The sequence below is a fragment of the Trachinotus anak genome, unplaced genomic scaffold (genome assembly GCF_046630095.1).
Source record: "Trachinotus anak isolate AG129_WGS33_773 ecotype Australia unplaced genomic scaffold, CSIRO_AGI_Tana_v1 ptg000012l, whole genome shotgun sequence".
NCBI lineage: Eukaryota > Metazoa > Chordata > Actinopteri > Carangiformes > Carangidae > Trachinotus > Trachinotus anak.
The window spans coordinates 26,550,776-26,575,373 of record NW_027273863.1 but is presented as its reverse complement, the minus strand read 5'-3'; the positions used below and the strand labels follow the sequence as shown (position 1 = coordinate 26,575,373).

Genomic DNA, 24,598 nt, shown 5'->3' with positions numbered 1-24,598 from the left:
ACTAACACACTGCTTGGTTTGTTTGCAGTGAGAAGAACGCAGCATATCACCAGCCATATCCTTTAAAACCTATGTGTTTTTATATATCTAAAAAACAGTAATGGAATAATTGTAAAAATGTCCCATGAACCCTCTGTACATCACGTGACCTTGGATGGGCCTTGGAAACTACATTACACCACAACACCAGCTAATGCAAGAATGGATCAATCAGCTTTTATTGTTACAGGTGTTGGAACCGCACAGTCACACAGAGCATCACATCTCGTTTAAAAGCCAAACAAAACACAGCCGTCCATGCAGATGTTTCCAAAGTAAATCTGAACTCATCAGCTGCCATGCCTGACCAGCCACATCAGTCTGAAACTCAGCCGACACACTGGCCAACAATGGCGTCTGGTGTCTGCGTCAGCTGGTTTCCACGCTCATGTGATCTCACGAATACCTCCAGTTCTACAATTTTTGTCGTATGACGACTTAAAACATAATACAACTAATTCTGTTTAGATTTTTTTTTTTTTTTTTTAAACCAATCATCACACTCTAACATTTAAAATAATCAAATTCACAACCATCCCAGATATGATGATCCCAGCTCTGACAGTGTCTCGTTCTCTGGTTGTAGAAAATGAACAGGTGATGGATGGACTGATGTTGCATCGAGTTACTTCAGATCTGGACATGAGAGTCAGACACTGTGTACATTGCTAAAAGTACAAAAGCACTAAAAATCATTATTACAAATTACATTAAAAGGATGCTTAGGACCATATCTGTGGGTTTGCATGTTAGCAGGCAAATATGAGGTAAGAGAAAACATCATCTGTGAATAGCCTGAACTGATACAAGTTACAGTTATATCATTACCTCAGTCTCACACTGACATCACATCAGTGTTTTCAAAGGTCTGTCTCACACACTCCCCACACGTGTTTACTAGCATCATGACCACTGTTGTCCCATATTCACACATTAAAAAGAACAAACTGAATAGTTCAGGTCATTCTTCAAAAAACATGTTGTAATTGAATATTTGTGCCATATGTTGCCACATATCTGAACAGATGGTTTTTATCCCACAGGCGTTCAACATTGGACTGGAGCTCGTGTGTCTCCTGTAGTGAGAATTGTCCACCCTCTATAGAAAACTGTAGGAAGACATATCCCAACACATGGTGACGAAAGTGGACAATGCAGCATCTGAAAATGTTCTCAGGAGTTAGCAGAGACCAAACCAGAGCACAACCGTCGCGTTGCTCTGTGTCTGCTGGATGTAGATATGTTGCAAACGTCTGTCAACATTTTAGCCATAACAAAAAGATGGTGAAGACTGTTTTCATCATTTTGGTTGACAGTTTGGAAACTTTCTGCCCCTTTGTGGTCAAAAATCACTTCTTGTAGCTTTATGCTGAATCGGTCTCAAGACAACTTGAGGTCCGAGGTTTAACAATCATTAAACGGTCTCTGCACATCAAGGCTTGTGTTTACTTCTGTGATGTAAAACTCTACTAAAAGCATGTTTATCACAGTGACGATGTAATATGCCAGTGCTCTGCAGTGGTGTGAAGTCCCCCTCAGTGGTACTGAAACATGCAAAACTACAGGTATGGTCCTTTAATTAAATCTCATCTTTTTCTAGCACAATCTCTGAGGCGACTCAAACTCCCAGCTGTCTTTGCTCCACCCTGGTCGACCCTCTCCTCTACTTCTCTTTGGGCGCCATGTCGTCACCACCCGACACGTTTCCTTCTTCTTCCTCGTCATCGCCGATAATCCCCCTCAGGTAGGAGCGCTTGAACTCTTGGAACACCATCTCCTCCTCCATCTCACTACAAACAGCAGCAATGGAAACAGACTTTATGTTTTCTGAAGCCCACACTACTTCTACCAACATGCAAAGCTAGATGAGGGAAAACTACAGGCGAGGTGAATTTGGGGAATTTTTGAAATTATTTCTTCTGCCAAGCAATGTCCTTTTTAAAAAAAAAAAATAATAAAATAACCTACACAGCTTCTGTTTCACCTGCTGACATGAGTTTAACCATTGACCCAGTGAAACTCATGTCAGCAGGCAAAAAGAAACAGAGGAAAGCTGACACTGTAGATGAAGACATGGGGATATAAACAGAGCTAACAGAGGGAAATGACCTAGAAAAAAAGAGCTGATGAAGCAAGAAAAGATCCGGGAACATGATCCAGTCCCTGAGCGAACAAAAACAACGTCAGAGGACATTTAGATCAAGTGTCACAACAAAGACAACAACGTTTGTCCACAGGCTTGAGACACTCTGATCTCTCCTTGTTCATTCATTCACAACTCCAATGGACTGAAGCCTCTTTGAGTCAAAATGAGACTGAACATTCAAATTCTTTTACATATCTATTTCTCATCCGGAAAACAATCTTACCTCTCCTTCACTGTCAGCAGCAACAAAGACAAAAAGACGGTAAGGTTTAGATTCAGTTTGACTGTCGGTCGACTTTCACTCACCTGTTTATTAAAATATGGACATTTTAGTGTCAGTCCTGCCAGTCATTACAGATGTGCACAGCTGCCATGGACCACACTAACAAAGTGAAATGCACATGTCCTCACCTGCATCAGGTTTAGGATGCATCAGTTTAAAGGGAATTTCCAGGCCGACCTCACTGCAACATAAATGTTCACTGTTACTGTGTTTAATGGATTAAGAGCTCATGTTCATAAATAGACACTTATCTGAATATCTAAATATTTTACTGTCTCCACCTGATACAACATAAAACTCTGAATGCTTTACACATAGTCTGAACTTGCAGATTACTGGGTATAGTGTTGAGCAACACTAATGAAAGCAGAGTTGATGAGTAGATAAAACTTATATTTCAAAACAGCACTGAAATACCAAAGTAGACTTGTGGCAGCCATGTTTGTTTTCTGTTCAGGCCTTTTCTTTGCTAAACAACATTCCTTCTTTCATTTTGCACAAAAGTAACAGAACAACTTTTACATACTCCAACTGAACACAGAAGCTACTATTAATGAAAACAAGCAGATATGAACCCACCTTGATCCCATCATCCTGTGAGCGCCAGCATCAGAACGGGTAGAAACAAACAAAACAACACGTCAACCAGAGGCGGCGAGTTCAATTTCATTTTCAGTTCAAAAGTACATACAATCACATCACAGATAAATGAAAAATCTTATTTAAAGATACTTTGCTAAATGATATAAGACAGCTGTGCTGATGAGGGGCTGAGATTTGGTTGGAAAGGTTTGTCTTCAGTGTCTAAAGACGTCTTTGTACTGTGTGATTATGGACTGTAAACGCAAAAATTCAGTCATAAAAGAAATGTGGTGAAATCATCTTGCATCATATTGTGAGACACCGGCAGCTGATCAAGAGCTCTGACGACCAAACAAGCAGCCTGCATCAAGATGCTGATCACGTTAGAAATTCAGGACCAAAATCCTGTGATGTGACTGCTGCTTGGACACATAACTGTCATTGCACGGAAGAATCGCTGCGTGCTGCTGATTCTGAAACTTTGGTTTTTATGAGAAACCTGTTAACACAAAGGTGTGAGACTGGGACGAGAAGTAAAGTCTTCACTGCATGTTGTCTGACAGAACCATCTCACCGCATCTCAAGACACATACACAAGGGAAAATACTGAGACTGTACTCAACAGTGTGTTTATGTTCTCTCTTATGTTATGCTCTATGGGCTCTGTTCTCAGTTACTCCAACAAATTACACACACACACACACACACACACACACACACACACACACACACACACTGACCCTCCAATGATGAGCTTCACCATGACTCTGTATGAAACCATGATTCCCATAACTTCCTTCAGCACACCCTCCTTGATACTGGAAGAGAAGTAAAAGATTTTTAAATGTCTAATAAGGAGACACACGACTCAGCTGACACTGGATCTGTCTGACAGCGTGAAAGATGACGGCCGTCACTGATGTTCGCTCACATGCTGGATGATGCCAGGTTGGTGTCTTCGTGCTTCAGTTTGCCGTCCAGAGCGATACCTCTCCTCTCCCTGTTGTTGGCCAGCAGAGGCAGCAGCGTGTAGACTTTCTCCAGAGATGCTCCCGCGGACACTGAATCCCTGAGATGTGAGGAGGACACTGTCACACACTAAACTTCAGTAGAAAACAAAACAAGATGCACCAGCAGGTGTAGACAGTGAGTCTTAATCTTCAGGAGGAAGGTTGGAGATTTAGAGACGTGTAATGAAACATGATGAAAAGCACAAATACAAACTTTATCATCCTTCAATCAATCTTGTGATTTTAAAAGTGCACAAAGTCTAAAATAACACAAATAAATATGAACCAAGGAGACTTCTGTCCCACAGAAACCACTTTATTTAGACCAAGGAAAGTTTAAAATGGATAACACGTTGCTTTACAAACCAAAAACAAACACAGGATGAGTTGTAGCATTAAAGTGGAGCACAAAAGATAAAGTTAATATCAACACCACAGTACAGAGCAAAACATTTCATTTCTTTGTAAACATGGAGAAGAATTAATTTGAATTTACAAGGCGTCTACATCCTGGTGACTTTTTTCAACGTCCTTCAACAAAATTTTAACCTGAAGCAAGTACGTGTATTTTAATATAGATTTTTTACTTTGTAAAAATATATTTTAACTTAACTTTTTTGGAAGTGGGGTTGTAAATGGAATTTTTCAAATCACTGAAATAATTTTACAATACCTTCAAAAAAAAAAAAAAAAAAAAAAAAAAAAAAAAAAGACAGAGCAGCGACACATCATCATCAGGACACTGAAATGTATGACTTTTACTCTACTACACTTAAAAGACGAATGTTGCCCTTTTGACTCCACTATATTTATATGACGTACTCGTTACTCTGAAGCAGAGCTTTTAGTCAGTGGGATGAATTTTCTTAAATGTGACAGACCATATGCTGTGCTCATCACAGGAGAAAAACCAATCACAGCCAACCCCTCCACTGTCAGTCATGTTGTTAGAACTAGTCCTAACGATGGCTACAGAAGGAAGTAGAGGTGTGTAACCAGGTTAGGCTGTTTTCTGTTTGTGTTTTTTCCTGTGGAAGCTGCATTGATAACAATTCCATATAAGCTTTTTATTCTACAGGTTCTATGCAGACAGTCAGTAGGTTGTTTCAGAGTCATCAGGTTCTGTAGATGTGAAACGATGCAACAACATAAAAACTTACTTTTGAATGCTTAAGTATTTTTAAAAGAAAGTACTCCAGAACTTTAACTCAAGTAAAAATCTGACTGAACAACTTTCCCTTGTATTGGAGTAATGTCTGAGCAGGAGGATTTGAGTTTTGTACCTTCTCCACCTCTATAGCTACTGCAGCTCTAACTGTGCTGTTCCACCGTCACAGAGACCTTCACTGGTAAAATCTTCAATGCGAGATTTTTCACATTCCAAATATATGGGAATACTCTGTCAGTGAAGGTGTCTGTGAAGGTGTATATGTGTGTGTCAGTGTCGGGATCACTAAATGACAATTTTCCGCCTTCCCAGTCCAGACTCACTCTGATCCTCTGGAGCTTTTCCTCCAATAGGAAAATACTGGATGAATGTAAGGTAGAGTGTGCTTTGTATTTACCATCAGAGAACCATATCGTCCACATCCCAGACCACAAGTGTCCTTTCCTCCTGACAGACTCTGAGAACACACCCAGTTCCCAATCTGTGCTGTCTCCAACTTCAACATCCCAGCTGTGAGACCCAGAGGTGAAGCCTTCAGAGCCCAGGACGGAGTAACGACAGCACCTCGACCTCTCTGGATTGTCAGGAAGCTGCTGTTCCTCTCCACACCTCACACTGGTCAGGTCTTCAGACAGGATGAGATCTGGATGAGCAGTGTTTGGGTCCAGAACCACAGGACTGTAGGAGACAATGTCCTTCATCTTGCTCCAGATGTTGAAGGTCAGGTTGCCCAGGTGTTTGGCCTGGTCTATCAGAGCTCCTGAGCCCAGCTGGGGATCATCCAGCAGGGGGCGCTGCTGGATTCTGTCCACTGCAGCCTTGTAGTTGAGCAGGAATGAGACGTCTTCAGCTCTCAGCTCGTCCTCTGTGGCTCTGACTGTGTCTGAAAGAGCTGCTATCTCTCTGCTCAGAGCCTCCATCTTCTCCTTCATCATCTGACTCTTCTGCTCCTCTTCCTCCCTCAGTGCAGCCATCCTGGCCTCCTCTTCCTCTTCTAGAAACTGGTGAAGCTTCTTAAACTGCTCCTTAATCTGCCTCTCTGTGTGTCGGGCCTGGACCTTAATGTGTTCTGCTGTTTGATCAAACTTCCTTTTAACTTGTTCAAAATCCTCTAACTTCTCCTTTAAGAGCTCCAGAGTTTCCTGAAGTTCCTTCTTGTGTTGTCGAGCAGTTTCATCGATGGGTCTGAATCTGTGGTTGTTGTGTTTTTCTGAATCTCTGCAGACAACACACACTGGCTGCTGATGGTCCAGACAGAAGAGTTTGAGTTTCTCAGAGTGCAGACTGCAGAGAGCCTCTGAAGATCTCTGATCTCTCTCCTGTAAGAAGGACTCACACAGGTTTCTTAACACAAAGTTGTAAGGAGGGAATTCCTTTGAAGATCTTCTCTTGCAAACTGGACAATCATGAACCCGTCTGTCTGTCCAGCAGCGCTGCAGACAGTCTTTACAGAAGCTGTGGCAACATGACAGAATGACAGGATCTTTGAAGATGTCATGGCAGATGGGACAGCAGAGATCCAGCTCTAATCTAGAAGCCATATAGTCTCTGAATGAAGCTGAACCACAGCAGGTGAGTAGCTCAGGCTGCAAAACCACCAGTCAGTTGTCCTGTCTGTCTCTTCTTCTCTTGAGATTTCACTGGAAGCTGGTTTGAGTCTCTCTTCCTATCAGACTTCAGTGTGTGGAGTCATGGGCAGGCTGAAGAGGCAGTAATCACAGTACTGCCTGCTGTAGTGAGGTTGTTCTCAAACTGAATTTTCTGTTTGTGAGTGCGTCTCTCCTCAGTGAGGTAAAATAATAACTTTAGTTTCCTGGTTGTCTGAATGGAGCCGCAGTTTCTTCAGTCCAGAGGTCAGTTTTATTTCATACAATAAAGCAATAACACTTTAGACCAGCAATGTTTCATGTGACGTTCTGTTAACCCTCTGAAGCGGCAAAAATCTGCGATGGTTAGCAACAAGCCCAGCTCTGTTTTTTATCCGTGTGAATCACTGAGTCGTCAAATTAATATGAAAAGTTAGAAAAGATGTGAATTAGTTCCCACTGTTAGCCTGGAGCAATGCTGCTTCCTCTCTGTACGTTTATTGATCGATTCTCATCCACCATCTTTGCCACTAATGTCTGGAGTCACGTCATTGAGCTGGACACTCCTGTTGGCTCCAGTAGGTGATTGATTCAGAGGATTGACTGTCAGTTGCTTGTATACTCAAACTAAACGAGTTTACTGCAGCGACAGAAAAAACTAAGATGTAACCAGTCAGATGTTCAGTGCAGCAGAGGGTTGGAGATGATTTTTACAGGAGAAGATAAAAGACGCCCATGATTACTGTTCAGAGGAATGATTGTAACTCATGAACACATAAAGATGGAAATTTCTAATTACCTCCAGAATAATCCAAATTATTGTGTGAAACTTTCTGTGTGGAAGTTTTCTTTTGTTATCATGGTTTGCTGTGGTTTTATCTATAAAATAAGGAAAAATTAAAGGTCATGTTTTTCATTTTATGGGCTTCTGTCCCCTTTCACAGTGTACAGTGTATAGCTTCTTCATTAGTCAGTGAGAGTTAGTGTGTAACGTACAAAATCAGATGTTTGGCTCAGTTAGCACCAACCAAGTGTTTTTTTTTAATTGTGTTGAAATACTGCAGCCATAACATTTCACTGTGGTTTTCTTTGCAGTTGATTCTGTGTTTCATTTACAGGATTTTATGGGATCAAAGTTTGAATTCCTTTATCTTGTGACTAAACTTTAAACTTTACACACGGACAAAAAGACAGACTGATTTAAGGATGTGACAATGAAACCCCTCGTCGTAATTCTGTGAAATGTTGTGTGTGCTGACCATTACCCATACTCCTCGATGGCCACAGATTTGACGTAGCTGTCATTCGAGTACAAGACCACTGTGGAGACCTGATCCACTGAGGGGGGACAAGAGGACACATGTAGGCGACATTTACACCAGCACAGGCTTCATGCAAATACAACACATCTCATGGCGTCATGTTTACCAGAGACGATGATGTTCTTGATGTTTTTGTTGGAGTTGTTTGTGACGTCGACGTGCACTTTGATGGGCTCACCATGGTAGTAAAGCTGAAAACAGGATGTAAGGTCAGAGAAGGTCAGCAGCTGTCAGCATGTTGTCTTTTAATACTAAGTTATGCTCCCTGATTACAAGTTACAAACATCTAGATAATGAGCTGATCGTTGTGTTTTCAAAGGGTTTAAAAGGCAACGCTTCTCATGGTAATAATTAGAACTGATGGGTCCCAATCACAGCTCTGTTCTATCAGACCAAAACATTCCCCTTGTCATTTTAGATGGAGTTTCACTGGTTCAAGTTACTGTGTATAAAGCACAATGTGCACCAGCCATGAACAATGTTTGAGAGTGTTTGTAAAGGTTAAGATAAATATGAAGCCACCCACCTCTTTGTCCAGACTGGCCTTGACATGCAGTGGTTTGTCAGACATGACAAAGTCCTTGGTGATTTCAACAGAGGGCACGACACTCTCTGGGGCCTCTGGGGCGTACTGGACCTTCCTGAGCATCAGCTTCACTGAGCTCCTGTTGGACAAAGAGTAGAGAAAATGTGCCTAACACTTAAACTTACAAAGTCTGAGTGAGACTTTCTTTTACTGACTCAGAGCTTTTTCACCTCTATGAATAAACGGAGCTGAAAGGGCTTTGCAGGTTTTGTTCTTTCTTTAAAAGTGCAGCTGATATAAACCTGCAGTTGTTTCTTCCATATCCTTGCCGTCAGGACCAAGTAGCTCAGACTCACCGTTTGCGTACTTTAGCGTCCTGGCTCTCAGCGCTGAACGCTTGGATCTCAAACTCCACTGCACATTGCTACAGACAAAGAGAGAAGAGGCGTCGCCATCCTGCGATGTGGTCACTTCATCAACAGCAGCCGCTAGTCTGAAGCTGCAGTCAGGATCTTACCTTGCCGACGTCATGAGGAGCTGGCTGGAGAGCCACTGAGCAAGGCAGGTTGTCAGGAAACTGAAAACAATCAGTCATCAGTCAGTCAGTCATTTATGTGTGCAGTGTCCAGTTGAATAATTAGTACTTGACTATAATAATAATAATAATAATAATAATAATAATAATAATAAGTTAATATATTAATAGAAAAACAAGCCACCAATTGTCGATTGCTCTGCTGATCGATCTTCGAGATCATCGTCCATCAGCTCAACCCTCGCTCACGCTAAACAAACCAACTCGACTTTTTGGGTTGAGTGTACTCAGATCTGGATCCAGGTCCCCGATGTGAAAGCCCCCATAGTACTTGGAGTTGGTATAGACTCAGTGTATATTTTATATTTCATACCAGCAACAGAAATTTAAGCAGCGCAGATAACATCAGAGTAACTTCAGACCATCACTGGCAATGAATTATGACATGAAGACAACAAATATATTTAGTTTTCTCACCAGCATCCAGTTTATTTTAATGTTTTGCAGCTGATGCATTTGAGCAGATGCTGCATTTCCTTTCTGCATTGCATTATGGGACGATACTGTCCATCAGCAGTGAAAAATCATTCAGTGTTTCTTTTGAGTCCGCATACTGCCTTTCACTGCTGACATACACAAACATTTTCCTGCTTGCAGTTGTTTAGATTTCACCTCAGTAAAATGAATTGCAGGACTACGACCTGTGAGGGAGAATATTTCTCTTTCACATAACTGACGCATTTCTTCCTGCTGATAGCTGAGCTGTTACAAAAGCACCTACAGCCTCACCTCAAAGAAGAACGGGTAGGCGTTGTCTCCCAGCTTGCGCAGCAGCCGTGCCTGTGTCTTGGTGTGGATTCCTTTCTCGCGGTCCTGCAGAGGCGGGTACACCTGGCGGGTTGACAGGTAGAGCTCCCTGCGGAAGGCGATTCCCATCACGTCCATGTCATCTCTGCCGTAGCGAAAGGTGCAGGACAGGGTGACGAACACTGGAGGGCACAGGAGGGAGCATCAGGGGTCTTGAACTGAAGTCCCCCACATGGATTCTAACTGGAATCAGTTTATATAACCACACATCTTTCTTGCTTCTACTAATACTACTACTACTACTACTGTTGCACAGTAGATTAGTTTAGGCTACAAATACAATGTAAGTCTTTTCAGTGAATGTGTTCTGCTCAAATTAATCTAATTAATTTATAAATGAATTAGATCACAAATCCAACATAAGAACAACAGCTAGAATTAGATGTGTGAATGTGTCCATGCAACAGTACCATTCCAAAATACGACAAAAAACTGAGACTAGGACATATAACTGCTTTTGAAGTTTCTTTAACTTTTTAAAACCAACACTGTCCCTGAGCTTGACGATTCAGGCGTGATCAGGTCTACAGGTGTGAGCATGAACACAGTCCTGCACAGACACACAGGTGTGCTGTAGAGGTCTGAGCAGCTGCAAATCAAACAGGTCCCATTAAAATATGAGGTAACACTGTATCCTGAGCCTGGACCAGCATCCTGTAATAACTGCTGAGTGTTGTGTGTTTGGGTACCCACCTTTCCTCCCCTGCAGAGCCTCAGGATCAATCAGGATGACGCCATCTAGTGGTAGAAAAAGTAAAAACTCTTAAGGAAATAAATATGGAACTAGTATGTTTTGAACAGGCACGATGATAAAAATAACAGCTGAATGAAAATAGTTCTCTTTGCTCTCAGCAAATGAAAAGGATTCACTGTGCTCCAGGCACTTTTTTAATGGATTTTTTTTAATGCACTTATATGTGCAAATAACAATCTCTGAAGTTATGACACAATTCAGGTCCACTTCATTTAGTGTGACGCATTAGAAATGTGTTTAGTTTGTTGCATTGAGGAAAATGTGGAGCTGAATTTTTCTTTCCTTCACTGAACTAAGTATATATAAAACAAGATGAGGTAGATATCATCTTGTGACCAGTCCAGATACATTAGTGAGTCATTATGAGGAGTATGAGTGAACAAAAGCATTATGATAACAAATATGAGCAGTGCTGTCATTCCAGTAGCTGTGTATTTATTCTGACCAATAAACCTGCTGCAGGTTTGGAATCTGCAGTCATCAGATCTGCACTGAGGAAACAGAGTTATTTCTAACTCCTCCATGATGGACTTCTGTCAACACCTCATCTTCTGTCAACAGAAGATGAGGTGGTCGACACTGACCGACCAACACTGAACTCAAACAGTAGAGCAGAAGTGGTTTGATGGGACAAACTCACCCACTGGGTCCACAGAGTCAACACGGTCGACAAAGTCTCTTCTCCCCATGTAGACTCCAACCTGAAGCAGCAGAAAAGACATTTGCATGCTGGGTATTTACACACTTCCTCACATCTAATTTAATGCTGTTTAAGAACTCAACAAGAAAATGAACGTGGATTTGAATCTTCACGCAAACCTGTCAAAACCTTCCCAGGAGATGTCAGACTGAACACAGACAAGAGTGAGACATCACTGATACGGTTTGTTTAGCTGCTAAACTAACTTACAGTGCTCAGCAGCATCACACTGCTGAGACAACAACAGAGACACAGAGCACTAAAAGAAAAACACTGCAGCTCATCAGATATCTGAGATTAGACATTAAACACAAGCACACACACTTCAGCCGAGTGATGCTGTGAGCTGCAACCCGACACAAAGCCGTCCATCACACACGTGGCTCAGCTCAGCTCACGTTGTTGTGACTTTGTGTTGACCTTCTGGGGATCAGTCGGACAAGCAGCTGAACTGCTTTACAGAATTAAAATGCAGTGAGACGGAAAATCTTCACTCAAAGACAAACATTTACAATAATCCACTGTATCTGATGTCACTATGCCTGTTACTGCTCAACAGGTGTGAGTAATAACATTCAGAAACACAGTGTCTGAGGGAAGAGCTGGAGGGTGACAGCAGGGAGGTCGTCAGGGGTCGAGTCAGATGCCTGGTACATAAAGCATAGGATGCAACAGGCATCAGACATATCATATGTAATATTTTCTTTAGTGCCTATTAAAGATGCTGTAAAGCAGAAAAACATGAGTTCTGAGTTTGCCACACCACAAAAAAATGGCATATTAAACCCCCTGCCAAATTTGAATGAATAGAAATATTGCCAAATGTATAAATTTAGGTTTCAAACTTATCAACAACTCTGGAACGCTGGGGGCGTGTCCACTGAGGCACTGAAGCCACGCCCACCGCCGGGAGAGCTTCCGCATCACTTAAACAGATTTATACTGAAAGGAAACATGACTGCGTCCAACACACACACACACACACACACACACACACACACAGGTGTTGTATATATTGTCACATTACAGTTTGCTGTAAACTGTCGGGTGACCTGGTTTTATCTACTTCGATGCACCGGTCACAGAAGCTGCTGAACCCGCGAACATCGGGCTTCCGTCGCAGTGATGGAGGTTTAATCCGCGTTCACAGCCGGGTCACATGAACCCGCAGCAGACACGGGTATCTGTTGGCTCCTGACTGATGCAAACACAAACCCGGGTGAACCCGCTCATTTCCGCCTCTTCTCCTGCTGTAACGTCTCAGAGGACACAGACACACACCTGTCACCTGTCCAACATGGCGCCGAGACACCTGAAGCTCGGCGGCTGCACTGATGGTGGGGGGGGGGGGGGGGGAGCTGCAGCTCTGAGCTTTAACAACACAATCAGACACAAACAGCAGCTCACTGTGCCTCCTCTGGCGGTGGAAAAGCAGCGTTCGGCTTTAACCAGAGGCTTTACCCGCTATTTGATGAGGATGAAGCGGAACATCCTTCTGCTCAGGAAAAGCAGGGAAACGTGATGAGTGAATAAGTGATTATCTCTGAACACATTATTCTGTAATTACTGATAACTCCACACCGTGGGTACCGCACCTGGAGGGAAAGCTCAGCTCACAGCAGCTACACTGAGCAGGAGAACCATGATGCTGGGTCACTCCAGACTTTTATACCGCTACAGCTTTAGGGGCGGGGTTTGCTCAGTGGGGGACCAAGTGCGTCATCAGTCCCTCGTTTAGGCCCCGCCCCCCCAAAAAACAGTCAACGCAAAAATGATGAAACACAGTTTAAGGTATAACTGCAGAATTCAGCACCACACAAGCTTCACATGATTCACACGTTTTCAGGAACAGTTCTCCAACATATACATTGATTTTATAAACAAATCTGTGAATTTGCTTTACAGGATCTTTAAATAATTTATTTTAAAGAGCTTAAATATCAGTAAATATCCGTCAATAATAATGCTTTCATTATTATTCAGTCTTTTTTCCTATGGAATAAAGAAAATATATCTTCACTACACAGTGATGCTGAGTCGTCAGTAACTCAAGATGTGATATTGGAGGCTCAGCAGCTGTTTGGGCTGTGTCCTGACTGCACAGCATCTCCAAAGTGAGGCTGTCAGATTTGAGCTCTGTCCTTTCTCTAGCGTCACCTAAAGCCAGCTGACTACAGCTGGTGACTGGCTTGTTTACATAACGAGGTTCAGGACATAAATCAGACGTCTTTGCTGCTTCTGCCCTTTAAAGAACTGAACTGAGGATGCAGTGGGTGATAATCTTTCATCTGAGATGCGTCACTCACCGACTTGTCCTTGCAGATCTTCTTGAAAACAACATTCTTTGGACTCATGTTGGTGCAGATCGAGGGAGCGAGTCAGCAGTGCCTGAGAGAAACAAACAGACATAAACGTCTTCAAACACGTGAGAGTCGACGCTCTGACCGTGTGTTTCTCTGAGGGTGAACAATGAATGTTTGTTGCAAACTCAAGTATAATTTACAGTGACATAATTAGCTGGTTCAGCCCAGGACATGCAACACCAGCAAAACACACCAGCATAAAGTCAGTAAGTGTCCCATTTAACAAGGAATGGCACGGACTGTCTGCAATCAAAGTCTCCAACCTGGGTACAAGAGGGGTGGCTACCAGATGGAGGCACTGATCCAGGGACACACAAACAATATCAGCAGCATCATTCAAACAAAAAAAAATATCCCACACATGGTGCTGTCCAGGATTTGAGAAGATTTGATTGATTTAGCTCTTTTGTGAACAATTTTAGGGCTTATTTCCCTTTGATTTTGCCCTAAAGCCTTTACACACCCATGTTTCACCCACATGGCATAGGGTTTTTTTTAGTCGAGCTTCTGAGGACTGTGTCCTCCCTCACTCTCCAGTTAGCTATCCACATATAACACCTCACATTTCTCAGAATAGCTCTGTCCAACCTGGGGATCTTACAGTGTTGACAAAGCTTTAAAATAGAAGTCCACAAGTTTTGTTTTGAAGGTATTCTTGGAAAAACTCTTCAAACCTGAAAAATATTAACCCATGTCCCAAAGGTGGCAAAAAAAATCTCCCTCCTCAAATTGTACAACCTGAACTAAAAAGTCTCATTTTATTAACAGCTACATTAGTATGTCGATGTGATTTTCCAGTGGTCTATATTTTCATCATTTAGCTTTTGTTTCTGTAAAAGAGAAAGGAGACATTATTTCCAGCAAGGAAACAGAATGTTTTCCTTCTGTTTTCTGTTTTTTCATCCAGATGTTCAGAGGGAAATGGAAAACACCCTCAGAACAGCAGCAGGTGTTTTTTCTCTAAAAACATTTTTTTAGAGAACCAAAGTGAGATAACCAGGTGAGCAGATTTCACATCATGCAGTTTTGTTTTTTTCACACAGCAGTTCAACGCAGAGCTATTTCTTTGCCTGTAACATCATTAAGCTAATAAGCTTCTCATTTAAACCTTTAAACAACAAATGTCGCCATTTTGTTGAAGTGTATCATTAGTGAACCATAGAAATGTTAATTCCATAAGTTGACCAGACAATAAATAAAACTTGAAAGTTATTTATAACTGTTATACTTGCTCCACTTGCCACTTCTGCTACTTTAAACCATGTCTGATTCTTTAATTAAGGAAGAAGCTAGCTCAGTGGTTTGGGAGCGTCTAAATCAGACAGAAAAAAAGAAACAACTGTCTTGATAACTGATTAACCGTTAAAGTAATTTTTAAAGAAAAACTGCCAAACATTTAAAATTGTTTTCTGGCTTTTTATATAACAAAAAATGAATCGAGAAAATAATCCATCTTTGAAGGATCTGAAGTGTGGATTCATTTTGCTGTCTTTGTGTTAAGTGAGGCTACTAGCTTGGAACTAACACTGAATCTAAACTAATTTCATCACACAAGTTATTTATCTCCTCAGCTGGACTCCTGGAGGTCTGGGCCCCCGAGGTCCCCACCACAGACCCACAGCACCGACATCTCAACAACCTACACCTGCCACTGTTAACGAGTTCTGCCGGAACTACTTTCCGTTAAAGAAATAGTCCCTGTGAAAACGGTTAGAAGGGTGTTCTGTGGATGATTAACAGGGGCTGAGACACTGTTGGAGTTACCGTTGAATTTTTAAAGCCTATTTTTTTCCTGTACGAAATAATTTCCCTTCTGCAACTTCTACTACTCTGCGGAGGCAGAAAGCTCAGCAAAAACACCTGTGCAGCCGTGATCACGGGTCTTTGTTGCCCCCTAGCGGCGAAAAGATCAACTGCATGGCTGAATCAGGGTGAAAGATAGATGCCATATAAATACACTGGATTTGGACGAATTTCATCCAGAATTGTGAGACCTTTTTTTTTTTTATTTATGTAAATGAATGAGTTCCCCTTGCTGAGTTAATTGAGTTGAGATGACAGAGAGATTTAAACAGATTTAACTCTGCTAATCTTATTAATCCTGTCAGAGTCTTCTCACATGTGCTTCACCTCCCCTCACTGAAAACAACGCAAACGAGCGTCACTTCTTTTCATTGTTTTGGAATCAACAAAATTATTATAATAATTTAAAAAAGCAACAAAGGTTTTGCAGAAAATATGTAAAGGTTAGATCAGATTAGATCTTCAGGAAACGGAGCAACACCGGTGCCAAACCAGCCATAAGCACAAATGTAAAATGTTGTTAAAATATAAAAGTAAAAGAAAACAAAAACTATTTCATTTATGTCATTTCTGTCATAGTCACATATATATTTACTGTCTTATGTCTTTTTGTTTCCTACAGCTGCAAAGAAAAATCTCCACCCAGTAAAGTTAGTTTTATTTATGTGGTCATAATGACACACTTATTTTTTTATCCTTAAATACTTGATCGAATGAGAAATTTCTTTATTTTTGAGTTTTTCTATTCGTAATCAAGTCCTAGAAATACAGAAATAATAAGATAAAATAATAGGATAGTAATATGGCATCCTAAAAAGAAGTGGAACATTTTGCCGGTGTGGATGAAATCAACACAACACTCCAACCAACTTCTTTCAAGGATCTCCCACAGATAAAGGAACATTTTCTTGGTTCTGCTGCAGTGTTTGAAGATAGTGATGCTCATTTTAGAGTTTTTAAGACTTAAAAACAGACAACAGGGCTCAAAAATGCAAATTATATATCACTGTGCAGAATTTTTATTCTTCATTGTTAGATTGAGAATGACTCACCTGTGTTGCAGAAATGAAGGGATGAAGGGTGTGTTGTTGAATGAAAGGAGGAGACTGATGCCCGTCAGAGAAGCTCTATATGTCAACCCCTGCTGTCCATCACAGCTTCCCTCACCCCCATCAGCCAATCAGGTGGCCCAGCTGTGAACTTTGACCAACCCTCCCCCACTCCCTGCAGCATCCAGACAGACAGACGCAGACTTCCTGCGATGAGCCGACTGAGAGGATTGAAGCTGGTTCCCCCTCAGTCAGCACATCAGGACCAGATTAGAGAGAGAGAGACATAGAAAAACACAGAGAGAGAGAGAGAGAGAGAGACAGAGAGAGAGAGACATAGAAAAACACAGATAGAGACAGAGAGAGAGAGAGAGAGAGAGAGAGAGAGAGAGAGTTTTTGGGAGGTTTTAGCATCTCTTGCTAGTTTACTTTTTTTTTTTAGTTTCAGTTAAAAACAAAAAACACATTTTACTGTGTTTGAGAAATAGTTCCATGTATTGTTGAAAATACTCTTATTTGATATCTGGCAGGGAGTTGATATGAACACTTTGATACAGCCAGCAGCTCAGTGAAACGGTGCATTCAGACTTTTGACATCCAGAGTTTGTCCAGACGCAACCTCAAGGTTGAGCAGCAGGTTTGATCCAGTCCACAGTGTGTGTGTGTGTGTGTGTGTGTGTGTGTCTGTGTTTGTGTGTGGAAGTCTATAGATAGATGGGCAGAGTGAAGCTGTGGAGCTTTAATCCACTGTTCTGCCTGTCAGCAGGTAAACAGACAGAGGTGGATTAATGCATTCATCATCATTATTACACAGGAGATTACAACACACACACACACACACACACACACACACACACAGTATGCACGTGCCTTGGGTCAGAGTGTCTTGGTCACAGTATTTAGAAGTAATACAGTACAGTAATCTGTAGGTGTAAGATATGAGGATGTATTAATATGTATTAATGAATTAACAATGATTACAGTTATACCATATTTTATGATTAGCTGGGATGGATTAATAAACAGGTCTACTGGGCACAGGCTCGGGGGACCAGGGAGCCAGGGGGCCCCTGTTTCAGAACCTCTGTATAAAGGGACAGTTAACGTCAATCAAACTGCTACGAAAAGACGACTAAAAAGAAATTCAACCACAAACTGATACAAACCAACCAAAAGCAGAGACATAAAGTGACCACGAATCCTCCTCTGTTGACCTGTGTGTGACCTTTTACACGTCCAATGGTCAAGGGGCCCATTGTCTTGTATTCTGTGTTATATTGTCAACCACCAGTGGCACCAGTTTCACAGGTTTCAGGAGGATTTACAGCCATTGACAGATACATTAATAAATGATAATCGTCCCCATGTGCTCACAACAGATGCATATTATAGTAAAAACCAGTTATTAGTTGTATACTGACCTTTAATAAATGGAGGCTTAAAATGACGTCAACTGATCAAAAGAGGACTCACAAAAATAAAACACATCATTTCACCATCTCAGCTCAAGTAAAGATGAACACGTGAACAGTTTTACTGTTGTACTAAGATCCTGGCTACACATAGACACAGGATGCTGTTTTTTAAATCAATTTAGTCACTTTATTTAGTTATACAGCATATATGTAGAAGATATTTGTATCAAACAGTGAGTATGACATATGTGTAACATACAAGCAAACACAAAAAACCCACTTGACTCCAAACAGGATTACACAGTCACTGACAATCATCTGCAAAGAATTATTTATTACCAAGATTTTGATTTAGATTTAAATTCAACCTCAAAAACTCTGCAAAACAAATAAGAAAATTCTCATAGTTCCTATGACATCAGTCAAAATCCTGCCAGACATCTTGTGCACAGTGTGTTAGTGTGTGTGTGTGTGTGTAGTTTTAATCATCTGCCCTTCACATCCCCACCCTCAAAGAAACTTTGCTTTTAGAGCCTTTGTATTATTAGTGGTGTCAGAAAATTAATGTAATTCCATGCAGGACAACAGGCAGTATTATGTGTGTGTGTGTGTGTGTGTGTGTGTGTGTGTGTGTGTGTATGTGTGTTCAGACATAAGCTCTGGAGTCTGGATCTGACTTTGCTGTAGCCGTGTAGACCTTCTGCTGTGCGTTTCCATAGTAACCTCTGAAAAACAAGAGCGACAACATCAGACTCCAACTGTACGATGAAGTCATTTAAAGTGAAGCTGGTTCTGTGATTGGACGTCAGCTACAAACTGTCACCTCATCATCATCATAATCATCACCACCATCATCATCAAAAAACTCTTTAGTGTCAGTGTCGGATTTGGAAATTTCTATTTTATTTTCTACATTACATCTACATGATGTAATTAATTAAATAAGATTTAAACAAGAATGAACATATACTGTGTACGACTTTATACATCTACTCCTCATTCTGGTTACTCTGTAGATTCAGATTTACACACACAAAAAAAATATGATCATTGCATAAAATATCCAGGTAAAACATTATTATTACATCCAGCAGTATACAAAGTGTGGATAACTGACAGTAAAGGGATGAATCCATTAAATGTTTGTATCGTAAGTAAATCCCACGTCAGAGCTGAACCAGAATCCAGGACAGAGTCTGCTGTTTGGTGAGCAACACTGACGTTTGTGAGCTTCACAGAAAACAGGACGAACTTAAGGAAGGAACTTAACAGTGAAAGTCTTTCTTTACACTGGTTTAACTCTTCATCTTGCAGCAGTCATGCACAGCCAGCATCACACCGTCACACACGAAAAAAAAAGGAAAAAAAGACAAAAGGTGTGTTACTTGCACTTACCCTTTCTTGCCACCAGCTGATGCTCTTTTACATGCAGTGCAGAGAAGACCTCCACCCAGAATGGCCAGAGAGGCTCCACCCCATCCCAGAAAGAGGCCAGTACCCAGCTCGAACCTGCAGACACACAACAGAGTGAGAAAAGGCTGCAAACACACACCTATCAATGTTTAAAACAGTGAATCAAACTCTGTGTAGCTATAAGTTAAGAAATTGTTTTACAGTAATAAATCTGCAGTTACAGCTGAGAAGACAAAAGAGTTGCTCTTATTAATGGCTTGTATCTGATCTATAAAACATCAGTACATTATTTATTAACCACAAATAAATCCATTAATAACATATTATAAACTTTTTGTAAATGGTTCCCTATTAAAGAGTGGTACCAAATACCTTTGAATACACATTTCAATCCTTGTCATGTTACTTTCCAGCTCCAAAAACTCACTTGAGGAAATTAAGATTTGTGAAATGTTTGCTATTATTAAAGCTCCACCCAGTCTAAAGGTGAATGTCCATGTGTTTGTGATTATAAAGCAGGTCTAGGTTCTATATTAATACTGTGGAAGTATCAAAGCCTCAGTCCACAGAGAAATGCACACAGCCTGTATTCAGAAACTGAGCCTTAAAACCAGCCGTCAGGACTTCTGGAACTTTGTGATGTCACAATAAAGCAGTCACCGCCCTCAGCCAAGCCCCAAGCCCCGCCCACCTGGACCCACCATCCAACCTTGCAGGATTTGGTTTCTCTGAGTGTTTACCTGAAATCTGCTGTATTTTTATTCGATCACTCAGAAAACAGTCAGCCAATCAGAAGAGAGGCTCAGATCCTCTCCTCTGATTGGCTGACTGACCTGTTGTCACTAGAACTCCAGAGAGAAGCTTGAGAGAGGAGATGTAAAACTACACTGAGATGGTTTTTGGTTCTTAAAACCACAAATATATCTTCTTCAAATAAAACACAATAGTGTAAAATATGGGACCTTAAAGTCTTTCTCTCACCACGGACTCATTTCATCATTTTCTCTTTCTTCTTTCTTCTTTAATTGAATTGTGTCAGTTCCTGTGTGGGGGGATCAAACTAAACTTTTCAGGGTAGATCTGTGCAGGTCAACTCACTTCATACCACCATAGAACGGGTTGTTGAAGTCTTCAACGACTCTGTAGGCGTACCAGGAACACGCTGTCAGGCAGCACAGACCTGCAAACACACAAAACACAGTACAAACACAACATTTTTAAAGAGTTTTTACTTTTTTCCATGACCTGTACCACAGTATTGGCTGATAAAATACTGTCTGATATTTCAGCCAGTGTTGGTTGTATCATGTTTGAGGAAGAAATATGAAAAAGTGATCAGGGCAGTTATATTCAACAGCATTGACTCAGTTACTCACTGGTAGACATGCAATATAGCTATCATCTTTGGTAACACCACTCACAATGTTCAACACTCCATGGACTTTGTAAACAGGATATGAGGCTTGACACAGTGAAAACCATAAGGCAATAACTGCTGCATGACAACGCCCTTCATAATAGAACAAAAGGACGGTAGTGTCATGGGCTCATCAATAGCTCTCATTGTAGGAAACCTCTACATGGAAGAGGTAGAGAAGATGGCCCTGAACCTCCACAGAGTAGCAGCACAGCACAACTGGTTTATGTGGACAACACATGGATCAAAATAAAAAGCCTTTACAGAAGTTATCAACTCAGTGGACAGAAACATCCAGTTTACACGAGTAGGTGTCAGAAACAACAGTCGTACACACTGAAGAAGACAGGAGCCTCTACATTTTACAAGAAACCAACCCACACCTACCAGGACCCACTCTTAGACTCTCATCACCCACCAGAACACAAGCTAGGAGTTATCAGAACCCTGCAACACTCAGCTGAGGATGTCCCAACAAGGGTCCAGGCCCAAGAGAGGGAACACAAGCACCCGATGGATACACTTAAAGCTTGTGGATACCCTGACTGGACCTCTATGAAAACAACCACAAGATCCAGGAAGAACACAACATTGCGGGTGGTGAAAAAAAGAAGCATAAGAACAGCAACATCGTCATCCGATTGGTGTCTGAGGAATCTGAGGAACTCAGGAGGGCCTTCAACAAACAACACATCCCTGGGTTTTTCAAACCGAGTAACACCTGGTCCATCAAAAAATCCAATGTTGTGAGGAGTGCACCAACCTATGTGTCTGTGAAACAAACAACCATTGAACAAACACATGGTTCTGCCTATAGGGCTGACTCCTCAGGCCAAGACTCAGCAGCTTACCCGCACCTGAAGGATGACAACATGTTTAGAGGACTGAAGGAGGCCATCTACGTCAAACTAGAGAAGCAGCCCTCAGCAGAGCGGGAGGTCTACAACATCACTTATCTCCCACCTACACTACTGAACCTGTTCACTCATTGACCATCCACTTTATTTACTCCACTAAAGTAATTTCTTTGTTTCACAATTACAGTCGTGTTGTGTCATCTTTTATCTTGGTATTCTGATGACAGCTTTGCTCTGCACAACTTCATCGTCGACTCACCGGCAAGGATGCTCAGGATTCCTCCGGTGAAGGCGATCTTGCCCTTGGACTGGTCGGTGGCCGAGCCGATCTTTATGCACTTGAGTCCAAGCAGAGACACAATCATGCAGCCGAGGCCGAGCAGCAGAGAGACGATCATCAGGGCGCGGCAAGCCTGCACGTAACCTGCGGAGAAGGAGAGAGATATGGGGATCTCACTATTATCACCACATATCACAGACGTGTGGTGTGTAGGCCTAATGTTGTCATGACAGAATGGAAATGTCTGTGATACAGCTTTTAGACATAAATCTTTATAAACACAACTCAAATAAATATAAGTCATTATTAGAAATGAGAATTTTTCTCAGCAGTGGATTAATCCACATTTGGTGCTCTAGTGAGTATTTGGGACAGCAAGACGGTGGGTGTGGTCATGAAGGAACATGTCACCCAGTGCAACACTGATGTGATGTGAGCTCTATGGCTCTGAGGAATGAGATATATAAGGGTTTGATTCACACATAATAATTCACTCATTGTTTCTGTGGCTCTGCACATGGGATCTGATGACAGCCAGAGACATATAGATTAAATACAGACTTTAACAGGTTCAGAATTAAATAGGTTGTTAGTAAATGCACATTTCAGCCTGGAAGGTAAAGTGAAGGTAAAAATTACCCAAATCAACAATTTTAAAATGTCTGTTGCATGATACATTTCCTGGAGTTCCACTTAGGTTCAGTACAGGAGGCCAGTCTTTCTGACCAAAGGTAACAAAATCCACCTATCAGCACTAAAGCTCATTGATTAATACTTCATATCTTGTTCATTTAAAACGCACAGAACTCAAAGTATTTACATGAAGTTTCTACCTCATGTATATTAAAAAAAGAAGAAGTGAAAGTAATATAATGTGTGTGTTTAACACTGCCCAGCTGTACTGGTGTAGTAATTTATTAACTAAATGACCTCTAATGATCATAAAAAGCTGCTGCGCCTCTTTATGACCCTCAGTGACTTTCAGGAGAGACAAACTGTAAGGTGGTAACTATATAGGACAGTACATACAGGACAGGACATACAGTGTATAAATAATCATATTGACCAGTCCTAAACTTAAACAGGTACAATATTTAAATGATTAAAATCGTGCTGTCTGACCAGTCACAGGCCTTTATTTTGAACTCTTTTGTGACTCCAGTTCAACAAACTTCTATTTTTATTTCAAATACTAAACCAAAAGTTTCAAAGACAAAACATGGACTGGAATTTGGGGGAAAATGAGACAAGAAAAATAACTTCTTATTCTACAGAGTAGAGACAAACTGAAGTAAACACGAAGCAACACTGTTTGCCTCTTGGACTTGAAGGGTGTTTCCCTCCATTTTACTGTCAGTGGAGGAGGAAGCTCAAAATGGCGCCGAACAGATCATCTTATATGACACATCATTGGAGGAAAAGTAACCTTACTGAGAAATTAACTTCACTATCATTAAGTATAATATAAAAATAATAAAGTGTAGATGAAAATATTAAGGCGATCATGCTTTCTGTGCAACAAACTGTCTGACCAGTGACTTTCAGGCGGGAAACTTCTGGCTGTAAAATCCACCAACCTTTGGACAACTAATTCAGAAATGGTGCAACATGGCCAGTTGGCCTTTTTTCTGTGCAAAAGATTTGATAAGATACTGAAAACTTTAACATTTGTTATAGGTCTGTCTTTATCCAGTCCTTATTTCTTGTATTATTTTATATCCCTCAATAGTGACAGATTCTACTTTATGTATATTATAGACTTGTATTAAAGACTCTACTAAATATGTAGATGCCCATACACTCTTTTTGACTTTTACCAGAAGCTGAAAACTTGAAAAGTGAAGCAAAAACCAAAGAGTCGCAAGTATCTTTGCTTCAGCTGCTTTTGTGAAGGTAACTGGGAAATATTTTGTCTTTGGGAGGTGTTAAAGTGTCTTACACTTGTACTCTTTCAGGGTGCCCATGTCTACCTTCTTAAAAGTTTAATAAAAGCTGTTAAAGCTCAGTAGGTCACTGATCTCATCTTACCTGGGAGGCCAAGCAGCGTCTCAAAGTCCCGACACTCGGCGATGCCGGCACTGTTTTCGGCACAGGCATGCCACAAGTTTTCAAACTGCCTCTGGGAGATGATGACGCTGCCGGACACGGTGGAAATCTTCCAGTAGTCGTTGGCCAGTGCTGCTCCAGTGACCAGCCAGCTAATTAGGCACATGATGAATCCGGTCGCTTCCAAAGCCGTCGACATGATGGCAACTTTTCCAAAAAACTCTTGAGGTGAAACAACAGAGATCCGCAGAGGAAATCCGACTGCCACAAATTGTCTAAAGAAAATGACGCCTTCAAGTCAAGCCTTCAAAATGTGAAATGAAAGAGAATGAAAAGGTCACTGGGCCTGGTCTTCAGTCTTCTTCAGCCTTGACGAGGGAATCCTTTGGGCTGTTGGAGGCTCTGATCTCTGTCCTTCAGTTATTTCTTGTGAATCT

The 24,598-nt window shown here is 41.3% G+C and overlaps 3 protein-coding genes across 10 annotated transcripts; all 3 read right to left on the bottom strand.

Moving 5' to 3' along the window:
• Nucleotides 1-202: 202 nt before the first annotated feature.
• saga (S-antigen; retina and pineal gland (arrestin) a) lies at nucleotides 203-16,851 on the bottom strand. Of its 8 annotated transcripts, none has more exons than XM_071491580.1 (15): nucleotides 16,737-16,851; nucleotides 13,825-13,906; nucleotides 11,459-11,519; nucleotides 10,758-10,802; nucleotides 9,987-10,186; nucleotides 9,180-9,239; nucleotides 9,019-9,086; nucleotides 8,663-8,801; nucleotides 8,243-8,327; nucleotides 8,080-8,152; nucleotides 3,982-4,119; nucleotides 3,791-3,868; nucleotides 3,048-3,062; nucleotides 2,587-2,649; nucleotides 203-1,829 (listed from the first exon to the last, which is right to left on the bottom strand). In XM_071491580.1, exons 2-15 carry the CDS (start codon nucleotides 13,870-13,872, stop codon nucleotides 1,703-1,705), a joined length of 1,200 nt encoding a protein of 399 aa, XP_071347681.1. In that variant the 5' UTR covers nucleotides 13,873-13,906; nucleotides 16,737-16,851; the 3' UTR covers nucleotides 203-1,702. The 8 variants fall into 8 exon arrangements, with proteins under 8 accessions (XP_071347681.1, XP_071347689.1, XP_071347682.1 ...); XM_071491588.1 differs by having other exon boundaries at nucleotides 2,597-2,649; XM_071491581.1 differs by lacking the exons at nucleotides 13,825-13,906; nucleotides 16,737-16,851 and adding an exon at nucleotides 13,114-13,174.
• LOC139629147 (nuclear factor 7, brain-like) lies at nucleotides 4,362-8,046 on the bottom strand. Its single transcript, XM_071491579.1, has one exon. It carries the CDS (start codon nucleotides 6,767-6,769, stop codon nucleotides 5,372-5,374), a length of 1,398 nt encoding a protein of 465 aa, XP_071347680.1. The 5' UTR covers nucleotides 6,770-8,046; the 3' UTR covers nucleotides 4,362-5,371.
• Nucleotides 16,852-18,312: 1,461 nt separating the features above from the next.
• Nucleotides 18,313-24,598, bottom strand: cldn15la (claudin 15-like a). The gene is made up of 5 exons (XM_071492510.1): nucleotides 24,144-24,598; nucleotides 22,095-22,259; nucleotides 20,660-20,741; nucleotides 19,544-19,657; nucleotides 18,313-18,873 (listed from the first exon to the last, which is right to left on the bottom strand). The coding sequence occupies exons 1-5, from the start codon at nucleotides 24,358-24,360 to the stop codon at nucleotides 18,795-18,797; spliced, it is 657 nt and encodes a 218-aa protein (XP_071348611.1). The 5' UTR covers nucleotides 24,361-24,598; the 3' UTR covers nucleotides 18,313-18,794.

Bases quoted from the DNA above. Each gene is read 5' to 3' on its own strand.
- LOC139629147 (XM_071491579.1), bottom strand. From the start codon at position 6,769: ATGGCTTCTAGATTAGAGCTGGATCTCTGCTGTCCCATCTGCCATGAC.
- saga (XM_071491580.1), bottom strand. From the start codon at position 13,872: ATGAGTCCAAAGAATGTTGTTTTCAAGAAGATCTGCAAGGACAAGTCG. The intron at 10,803-11,458 runs GTGAGTTTGTCC...TTCTACCACTAG, and splicing joins TGACTCTGTGGACCCAGTGG to ATGGCGTCATCCTGATTGAT. The intron at 8,153-8,242 runs GTAAACATGACG...GTCCCCCCTCAG, and splicing joins CAAGAACATCATCGTCTCTG to TGGATCAGGTCTCCACAGTG.
- cldn15la (XM_071492510.1), bottom strand. From the start codon at position 24,360: ATGTCGACGGCTTTGGAAGCGACCGGATTCATCATGTGCCTAATTAGC. The intron at 20,742-22,094 runs GTGAGTCGACGA...GTGTGTTTGCAG, and splicing joins AATCCTGAGCATCCTTGCCG to GTCTGTGCTGCCTGACAGCG. The intron at 18,874-19,543 runs GTAAGTGCAAGT...CTTGTTTTTCAG, and splicing joins TCAGCTGGTGGCAAGAAAGG to AGGTTACTATGGAAACGCAC.